This window comes from Prionailurus bengalensis, chromosome C2 (genome assembly GCF_016509475.1).
Source record: "Prionailurus bengalensis isolate Pbe53 chromosome C2, Fcat_Pben_1.1_paternal_pri, whole genome shotgun sequence".
Lineage (NCBI taxonomy): Eukaryota > Metazoa > Chordata > Mammalia > Carnivora > Felidae > Prionailurus > Prionailurus bengalensis.
Window position 1 is genome coordinate 57918111 of NC_057350.1, and position 11072 is coordinate 57929182.

Consider the following 11072-nt stretch of genomic DNA (forward strand, 5'->3'; position numbering starts at 1 on the left):
CCAAAGATTCCCTATCCTGACAATCAGGCATAAGGTACACATAGTTGAAATAAATGCATCATCATTTAGCTACTCCTGATTCTTTAACAGAAGGCTAAATTATTAAACAAAAGAAAATTACTGAAGCATAGGGGATCAGTTAAAATAATATAATTGTGGAAAATGAATGATGGAGGACCACCGTTATCCTCTCCTTTGCCAGTGCAGATTCAGTTGGCCCGATTAACATTCCATAAGGAAAAGAACTGCCATGTTCAATCCTAACTGGGCTTTTACAGTCTCCTTTGGATGGATGGAAGCAAGCTGATAGTAACAAATATATTTTGAAGAAGAAATTTTATTGTTTATGATCTCTCTTTCCCACTCCAAATCCTAAACAGACAAAGGCTATGGCTTTGGGGGAAGTGATCACTGGTGTGATATTGCTTCCTCATACAAATCAGTTGCAGTTCATTTGTGAATAAAACAGATGCGGGCAGAGACTATGAAGTTACCTGGGCCAGCTGGTATATATTTTAGCAAAATGATTTCCCTGGGTTTTCATGCAAAGTCCTAAAATAGATAATTTTTAAAACCATTTAAATGTGTCTCTTCTGGCAGACAGGTCAAAGCTGCTGACATTTGATTTGCTGAATACTGTTCTCAGCTGAACTTGAGTCTGCCTTGAAGGAAACTGCAGTCATTATTTATATTTCACCTGTGAGAGCTAAATAAATATTTACTAACAAAGAATGTTGATACATACTTCAGATATAGATTTCCCTACGATTTTCCTGTCTACTTTCAATTTGGTGGGTAAGATGTTTCTGAGCCTCTAGTCATAATGGAAAATTTTACTCAGGCAGAGAAAAATTAGATTTAGCTATGCACATCCTATACTATATCAAAGGAGCCATTGCCAAAGGTCCATGGTTATTCAGAATATCCCCTTCTACTGGCATCGACAGGACAAAGTGAAGATTCCTTTTATTTTTTTTTTTAATTGTTGACAGTCAGCTCTTCATGCTAAATTACTTCAATCAGCTAATGCCCCCATTCACCTCTTTGTCCTATTTATATTGTTTGTAACTTTCTTCAAAGACAAGTATCATGACACCTCTTACATGCAATTAGAACCATCTTTTCCAAATTTCCACAAAAATATCTCCTCCCTTTGAATATGCTTCTTCCAGAAAATATTTCCTGCATACCAGAATAGGCTTGTCACTTTGGAGAACTTCAGAGGTACTTGAATTAGCATTGCTCTAAATACAGATTGGATTTTCCAAGACAGTCACAAGCTCTCCCACTGCACACACTACACTGTGATATTGACACTCCCTGCCCTGGGGCAGGAAAGGGTCCACATTTCTTCCCCTTGGGTTTGGGTGGCCTGTGACTACAGCAGAATTGACACTATGTGCTTTCTGAGACAAGATCATAAAACCTAGCTTCTACCAGGTTTTCTAGGAAGCTCACTCTTGGAACACAGCCACCATGCTGTGAATGGTTTATAGTCGATGAAAAGGCCCCATGTGGAAAGGACCTGCGTCCCCTTGCACACAGCATGACTGAGCAACCAGATGACAGTCAGTACTAACTTGTCAATTATGTGAATGTGCCATCTTGAATGAAACCTTCAGTCAAAAATAGAGCTGTCCCAGCTATGCTGCATGGAATACAGATGAGCCTTCCCTGCCAAACCCCAACCAAACTGCAGATCCATGAGCTAAATGAATGGTTGTCATTGTTTTAGGCTACTAAGTTTTCAGGGAGACCGTTAGGCAGCACTTACCCAAAATGAATAAAGCACTATAGTAACTGCGATATATTTGTGTATTTGTGCCTGTATGTATGTGTATGTGTGTGCACACATGCACGTTTCAAAGCAGAGTACTGAGGCTGTTCAACAAGGGAATATATTGCTTCTTAATCACTGAATATAGCAGTTCTGAATCTACCTTTATAAAATCAGCCTAATGCTGATCCCATGCCTCATCCCACTTAACTGATGAAAACTTCGTATTCAGTCCTCCTCCTATGTGACATGATCTGAAAGATGTCTTCAGTGTCAAAGCACTTCCAAAGCCAGAAGAGAATGAAACAAAATGTTTCTGTGAATGGTACATTTCATTTTACTTGTACAGGAATTCTGTTCTTCACTGAATTGTTGACTCATTTACTTGACATTTACTGAGAAGTTATTATGTGCTTATTGTACTTGGCCCTGTGCTAGCACTGGACATAAAAGATGAATTGGACTCCTTCACAATCAGCTGCTAAGAAACTCGCCCTGTAGTCACATAATAAGTTGGTTCTGTCAATGGATATAATCGCTGTCCTACCACAAAGAATCTCATTGGGTATGGTAATCCCACTATCTCTCAGCCTTGCTCAGGATATTTAGAGAGGCCGGAAGCCCCTACACATAGGGTCAGACTCCTCAGGTGCCTCATACAGTCTTCCCGTTTGAGACCTTACGACCTCTTCCCACACAAATCAGTATTTCAGAAAAGTGTCCAGCCTACCTGATGATGACAGATGCACATCTGTTGTACTTGCACTCCATGTGTCAAGTTCTAGCCTAGGTTCCCTAAATGTGTCATCACCTTCCTTGATTCTCACCGAAGCCCTATGTGGTAGCTGTAACTCCTCCTACTTCTCAGATGAGCAAACCGGGACACAAAGAAAGTAATTTGTTTGAGGCACGAAGTTATGAAGTAGTAAAGCCAAGAATTGAACCCAGACACTGTCTGCAGAAATATTCTTAAATGCCAGGATGTACGGCTCTGTTGCCCTAAGAACAGATAAGCATTTAGAAGTTCCTGGCAAATTTATTATGTTCAACTTTTGTGTTTAATTTTTGACTAAGGTAGAATGTGAGACCATAAGTCAGATCAGGACTTTCTACATTTTTTATAGTGTGTGTTTTCACATAAGGGTTTCTTTGCAGTTGTTCCTTTAATTCTATCCACAATTCTTACAAAAATATATTATTTGTAAGCAAGTGGTAAAAAAAAAAAAAAAGAAAAGGCAATCATCTACCCCAGATACATAGTGGAAAGCAGTGAACCAAACAGCATATTCTTAAAGATCATTACTGAATCTGAGCTGATGCCCATGCACATCTCTGTTCCTATGCTTTTTCCTTTTGGAGTTCACTAACTTGGGCAATGTTATCTGCTTAGAGAAGATCAAGAATTTGCAATGGCTCCCTTTCAACTATGAATCAAAGCCAAGTACAAAATACAAATATCGAGTTCAACTGACCCCAGCTTATTTCTCACTACTCCCCACATCATATAACCTAATATTGCCACATCTGTACCTTTCTTCATGATATTCTTCATCGGAATCATCTGATTTCAGTCCTTCAATGCTGTCCACCATTTTCCCTTGGAGGGGATCTCCCCCCAGAACACTAGATGGCCAACACCCCACAGGCCTTTCTGCTGTTCAGATAAAAGTCCTACCCCCACTCTTTATTCTTTCCCTTATGATTATCTCTGCACCATCTCTGCCTGTATTCGGCATGTAACTTTCTATCTCTGTCTTCTGTTCCTGACCCTTCTCTTGAACTGGTACCCTTGGGCACAAGGACTCATCCATAAGGGCTGCAGCATTTCTGTCAACTTTCTATTGTATCTGGTTACTCTTGTGCTCTGGCTGTGTCCAGTCTCCAGGACTCCATCCAGTAAAACAACTTTAACCTGTTTGACCATGGGATTGGACAAACCTAGACCATATTTTTCCTTCAAGTTTCAGCTCAAAATTTACCTACTCAGGGAAGGCATCTCCTACATTCCATTTTGCAAAAATCTTTCCTTTACAAGACATTCTATTTGTGCCCACTTACACTGTTACTCTTTGGAGCTCCTTCGAATACTTTTGATATTGTCCAGTAGTCACTATGTGAGTGCCATATTTTCTCGGAACAGTCTGTAAATTATTTGATAGCACAGAGAGGTTCTTCTACGTTTTATGTGTGCTTTCTTTGTTTCACTTTCTTTTAGGCAAAGATATTCCACACATGCTTAGTGAACACAACAAAATAAAATTCCAGATCACAGAAAACTAGAATTCTTTGACCCTTTACATAGTAAATCTTGGTGTAATATTTACATGTAGGTAGGGCAAATGGAAAGGGGAGGACATTAAGATGCAGGGAGGGAGGGTTACCCAATGACAATCTCTCCAAAATTCTTTTTTTGTTTGTTTATTTTTGAGAGAGAGAGAGTGCAAGCAAGGGAGGGGCAGAGAGAGAGGAGGACAGAGAATCCAAAGCAGACTCTGCGCGACAGCAGTGAGCCCAATGCCGGGTTTGACCTCATGAACCATGCGATCATGACCTGATGTGAAGTCGGACACTTAACTAACTGAACCACCCATAGTGACGCATTAGGATATCTCCTATCATTCAGAAGGATTTAAGCAGAAAAAGTTAAAAGCCACTACTACTCTATTACAGTCATTGAATAAAATGCCTTTATAATGAAGTTTTCTTAGAAAATTCTAATAACTTAAAAAAAGATGTTGCATTAAACCACGACAGTTTAGGACCAAATGAGTGTCTGTTCAGCCTTACAAATCAAGAATAAATGGCCAACTAATATTGATTTCACAGGTTGTAACAATAAAGGGGCTTTGGCTTGTCAAGTTCCAGGGTAAACATATTCTCTAGAGGCACTCAAATTGGGAATCAACAAATATTAAATCTTTTTGCCCCAACATGATGCTCCCAGAAATAAATTCAATTCTCTTCAAAATAAAAATTGACATGAGTGCTTACCCTGGCATAGCACTTAGTCAAGTTAATGTTTTCTTTTGTTTTCTAAGAATTTAATAGGCATTACAATGTCAAAAGCTTTCTACTACAAAATAGCCACTAAGTTTTTTCAGAGGCATAACCTCATGAAATTCTCAAAACCACCTTAGCATCCTCTTTTTTTAGACGAGGAAATCAAAGATTAATCAATAAATGGTCAAAGTTGCACAACAGCACATGACAAAACTTGGATTCAGTATTTGAGTGTTTTAACTTTTAAGTCCAAGCCCAGACAGATACTTCCCAAGTACTTATTATATAATTACATAACACATTGAATTAGACACAGAACTTTGCTTCATAATTTTCACCTTAAAATAAAACCAAATTTTAAATTAGGATGAATGGTAGCTCTTGAAAAAGGATCATGGGATGATTAGTTTCTATTTCATCAATTATCTTCAATATACATAAATTTTAGCCAGAGATTTTTATTGAGCATCACAGACCAAGTAGGAGTCTGGGTACTACATGCTGATTGAAATGGATTCTTTTGTTTTAGTTTTCCACTCTTTGTAATTCCGCTTTTTTCCATGTAAAGAGACAGATATTTAGGGGATATCTCTCATGGTAGTTATAAAAACTCCCAGTTACCGCTTCATCCCTTTCTGTGAATGGATCTACTATCCTGCTCACCAGAAGGGCTACCATTGTAATGATCCAGCACTGTGTACTTTCACAGGCATCCTAGAATCAAATGGTAATTATAACTGGGAAAGAAGTCAAGTTCACACTAGAAATCATTTGTAATAAAATTTCAGAATTTCGAATTCATCTAAAATTATGGAACTTGCGTAAAAGTTACTTTAATCTGTTTTGAGGTTTCCCGTTCCTGTAGCCTGTTTAAACTTCTTATTGAAATCGCCTTTCTGGCCTTTCACCAATTTTGCAGGACTGACTCAAATCCCCAAGGTGGGGAAGAAGGGAGGGAAACAAGGATGATACTCAAAGACTTCCTCTAGCATTAGGAATCAGGGTCATAACCGTGTGTCTGAGATAGTTCCTCACGAAGGTTCCATGATGGGAGCAGTGCTGCAATTCTTTCTAGCCCAGGAAATCCGCACACCTCCATTTTCCCACATACAATGGCTGTCCTCGCATCTTGAGTTTGAAAAAAAATGAAGAACATTCCTTGACCACGCAGTCCAGTGGCTCAAATCTACTAGTTTTGCTGTTCTTCTATTTGTCTTGAAGAGGCCTTGTCAAATAAGAATGAAAAGAATGTTCTGAAACGTGAGAAAATTCAAATTTCTTATTTAAAGCCTGGAGTTCATTAGCAGAAATATAGTCACTTATTTCAAGGGTCACTGGGTTACACAGAAGAGCTTCTCTGCTACCCGAGTCCCAAACCATTCACCTGAAAACAGTTTAGAAACACTCACGTCCATTAGCTTTCTACGGGGCCTAATTCATCTTTGCTGTACTTTGTCTTGTGACCCTGTCAAGTCGAGGGCCCTCCTTTATGTGCTATTCCTTTTTCTCTTAATCACTTTTCAGTTAAGTAATTGTCTTGGTTTAATTGGTTGTAATGACTAAAACTGTGTTTATATTACACTGCAATTTTATTTTATCAATGACACGTAGGTTAACTATTTTATTATTTACTGTCCAGTACAAAAATTTTACCTGGAAGAAACAATCTTTTTAACTGGACTTTTTTTTTAATTGAACTATATTTATTATAAACGCATTAAAGCTGAAATATAAATTTTGGCAAATATGAGAAATTGCATGTTTTTGACATTACAGAGTTAGACTGGAAACAAAGAGATTTTTATAAGATTGTAAGTAATACTGAGAGGTAGAATGCAATGACTGTGGGTTTCAGAGACTAACAAATCTGGGTTTGAATTCTGCATCTGGACTTACCAGGACATTTCTGAACTTAAATGGTTTCATTTGGGTTTTTTGGTTCGGGGGATTTTTTGTTTTGGGGGGAGTTTTTTGTTTGTTTGTTTTGTTGTTTTGTTTTTTGTTTTTGTTTTTGGGTTTTTTTTTTTGAGAGAGAGCGAGCATATAAGGGAAAGGGGCAGGGGGAGAGAGAGAGAGAGAGAGAGAGAGAGAGAGAGAATTACAAGAAGGTTCCATGCTTTGTGCAGAGCCCGATGAGGGGCTTGATCTCACAACCCTAGGATCATGACCTGAGCTGAAATCAAGAGTTGGACGCTCAACAGAGCCACCAGGCACCCCTAAATGGTCTAATTTGTAAAATTAAAATATTAATATCAACCCCATGCAGACTGCTTGAAGATCACAGAAGATAGATACAATGTACAATATTGAATCTAATGTTAGCTATTGTTTGTTTTAGCTTTGCCACTAACCAGCTATGCTACCTTGAGAGAACGACTTAATTTCTTTGTTTCAGGTTCCTCTGATAATAAGGACTAGATAATTTCAACGTTTTCTGTTAAAGCTCGGTTAATAAGTAAACCCTCTCTAAGGGTTCTCTGTAATTTTACATTAACCAGATTTTTTTTTCATGTTAACATTTTCCAGGTGAGTAAAGATGACATTAGCTGGAATTTGGACAGTAGTGTGAGGACAAGGTGACAAAAACAAAATGGTCAGCAAGAAGTGTTTCAGGATGGAACATTGGGATAAGAACCAGAGCAAAAACAATCACATTTAGAAGATAAAACCACAGATGAGTGATTAAATAATCTGTTTAAAGAATTTGTATTATGATTCCCTATCAGCTTTAATGAGTGTTCTTAGAAAAATCACTGGAAAAGTTTAATCAGCTTGCCTAATCTCAGCTTACTCAACTTGCAGCACTGAGGGTACCTGCCACCTACCTAGTTCTGGGAGTTCCCATGAGAAAGACAGGGAGCTAAATATATTAAATGTGGTCATCTTTATATTTGTCAATTACTGACATTTACAACACATTTACAGTATCTGTTTATCTGCCGGGAGGGAAACAACTTTTTTTTAAATGAGACCCATGCTTTATCTCTCATCAATAGTAGTAGGTTTTATTTTTAATTTGTTTTTACTTTGACACAGCCATAATACTTTTCTAAATATATTTTGAAAAAACAACTTTATTAAGACAGAAACCATATTTAATAATTCAGACTCTGAGGATAGCAACACAAAGTCTGAAACCTGAGAACATATCCTTTTTTCTTTTCAAATGCAGCTTAGGAGTATTGGACACCCTTTCCCCTGTTTGTGAGTGGGCGGTCAAGACACATGCGCAAAAGAGTTTCAGGACTAAGTGCTTATACAGATCTTCCCTTATCTGTAATATGAATCTTAAATTTGGAATAAGTAAGCTTTGTGTGAAAATCACCATTGTAAATGGGAGTGGGCATATGGCTAACCAGGTTGAAACTAATAGTTTTTCTATGAAAGAACAGCTCATCCTAAAATATCTTATAATAAGAAACAATAACAATAACAAAGCCTTAATGACAACACTAATATCTACCTTCTTTTGAGCTTTTAATAATAGGCTCCATGACTCAGGACTTTACGTACACTGTGCCTTGCCTGGGAACACATTTCTTATATAACACTGAGAAAATATGTGCATAAATACAGTTGGATAATTTGAAATTTCATGTAATACCTTGAGCCCATTTATAATGCTCAACTAGCTCTATTAAAATGCCATACTCTCTAAACAATCAACCACTCTTTAGACAACTAAAGGTATCAAAGCATCACTGACTTTAGAAAGCTGTCCCATTTTACTCCAAACATGGAGTATGACATTTCATAAAATTTCTCATTCTAACTTGAGATCCTCGTCACATCGCAAGACTCCCTCCAGGGTGGTTTTTACCAATTACTCGCAAGGCAGCTTTTGGGATCTTTCGCCACTGCTCCTGCACCTCATTCTATTCCCTTCCCAACTTCATTCTTCCAACAGCACCAGGCCCGATTCCAGGCAAGAAAGAACAAAACAAACACATTGGTTATCTTCTCCAATTCTAGTGCAGTAACCATTGGGGTCAGTCCTAAAGGAGGAAGAAATTGTACAATTTCCTTCCAATGCAGATACTTTACACATGTATTTCTATTTGTACTTTTATTGATTATTCTTATATGAATCAGAAAAACCGGGACATGTGGGAAATAACAACAGGTCATTAAAGCTACAGGAAAACTCTCAAATTCACCTTAAACCTACTCTCTCAAAGGAGGGTGTAAAATTAATTTAAACTCTTAGTTTATGTCCTGGGAAGAGGAGTAACCTAGTATGCTGGGACAACAACAGGGAATGAAATAATCTTGAACTTTTTTCTAAGTACTTATTTTCTTTAGGGTTCTCAGAACTCGGGATTCTGTGAATCTGGCTAAAGAATAACAAGGAAAGGAGCCCATCACCTTATGTGACGAGGTTCTTAATACAGAACACTTGAGAAGTAAGGGCCAGGTATCTTACTAACAAGTGACAAAAAGAAAACCAGAGGATGGTTAGAGATGCAGGAGGTGGTAGCGCTACCTATGCGAGCAAAAGAGCAACGACCACTCCCTGAGACATTTCTAAATCAGGTAGGGAGTGTCAGAATTTCAATAAAGTCCTGAGGATGAGGAATGCAACATGAATCTCTTAGCCAAAGGTAAAAGACAATGAGAGGAGCTGGACATGAGGAGTCTCCACTTGGCGGTTGATTCTGGAGACACATCAAAATGATGAGATGGTATGGCTTCCATCCTCAGAGAAGGCAGTGAGAATTAAGCTAACCGAAGACATGAGCGACACCCGCATGAATTTTGGGAACCGCTGCTCTGTAGTGAATTCCACTTCAGCCTAATGGGAGGAAGTAGGAAGCAATCCCACTACTGGGTAAAGTGTTAAAATCTTCAAAGTTACTTTGCTTTTACCACTTCCTCAGGCTTAAGGATCTCAGCAAAAAAGCAGAGCAAAAACGTTCATCTTTGATAAACAAGAATCGACCAACAGGAACAACACGGGGAAAATTACAAAATGAAACACAGGGAGAAGCCATATCGGCATCAACTTGCTACAGGCTTTCATGAGGTTGCACTCTGTTTCTGCCCAGACCCCTCAGCAGGGCAGGTCTTAGAGCCTTAGCATCACCTCCTGCCCCAGCCTGCTTGGTGTCCTCTCTTCTGGGGGCCTTCTGCTTCCTAGACCTCAAGAAGGTCTGGCAGACGCAGCTTAGGAAGCGACCAAAGCAGCGTGGTGGTGATGCCAAGGATGTCACTGCCGGAGAAGACGGCCCCGGCTCCTGGGACACTGAGAGCTCACAGGGCTGTATCTGACACTCCTGATGCATCGCACATGCGCCCTTATCCTGCTGACTCTGTAACCTGTCCTGCAAGTAGAAGAGAGAAGTTAAAGCCTTCAACGCCAACACACATACGCAGAAAGGACATCACCCTCTGAGCCAGTTCTTTCATGCTTTATCTGGGCCCAGGGATCCCAGTTTGTTCCCCTAGCTCTTCATCCCCCACCTCCTTCCATTCCAGATGAAGGGCTGTCATTATTTTTCCTAGGAAAACACGGCAAGCCCAGACTTTCGCCACCCCACGCCTCATCCCTACCTCACTGGGAAGGTCAGGATCATCTTCCTGAGCACTGAATACAGCCGGCTTTGTGTCTACCACCTCATCTTCACTTTGTGGTGGCACAAAAGGTGTTGGAAGGATGGGGGCATGGTGGGTCTCCACCTTCTCCTTCCTCCTGCTCTTCCTCATTCTCTTTGTCCTTACAGCCTTCTTAAGACGTCTATGCGTTTTCGGAAGTGGATCTAACTTTCTACCCTGGACTGGAGGCATGACAGGGTCTTGTAAAATTTCACCCACATGACTCTCAGATGTCCCCTCCAATGGCTCTGATGATGATTCCAAGTTTCTCTTCAGAGGGTCATTCTCCCATAGGTGGAAGCTGCCGTCTGTATCTTGAGTATCTGGTGATATGTTCAAGTCATCAGCGACATGTTTTGGGATGGAGATTGGAGATTCCCAGCTTCTTTCATTGAGGGTTTTTTTTTTTTTACTTACTACGTTGACCCAAGCCAGCTTTTCAGGAACAAAAAGCTCACAAAAAAAGGACCAAGAGTCAAATGCAAAAGGAAGTAGTTAGTACCTGTCTCTTTCCAATAATTTATCCTCAACTATCACAGACACAACAGCCATATTGATCTCAGACTTTCCCTCTGGATTTAACTAAGGAATTCAATGGCTTTCAGAGATAGTCCTCAGTTTCTTCTTCTTGGCCTAGGAGATCACAGATTTCCTAAAAGGAGAGAGAAAATCATTAAAATAATTGCTCCATGGACAGTGGAGC

The 11072-nt window shown here is 39.4% G+C and overlaps 1 protein-coding gene across 1 annotated transcript; it reads right to left on the bottom strand.

Moving 5' to 3' along the window:
• Nucleotides 1–9065: 9065 nt before the first annotated feature.
• On the bottom strand, nucleotides 9066–10728 carry LOC122491416. Its single transcript, XM_043594093.1, has 2 exons — nucleotides 10328–10728; nucleotides 9066–10098 (listed from the first exon to the last, which is right to left on the bottom strand). The coding sequence occupies exons 1-2, from the start codon at nucleotides 10559–10561 to the stop codon at nucleotides 9784–9786; spliced, it is 549 nt and encodes a 182-aa protein (XP_043450028.1). The 5' UTR covers nucleotides 10562–10728; the 3' UTR covers nucleotides 9066–9783.
• Between the last annotated feature and the right edge of the window lie 344 nt (nucleotides 10729–11072).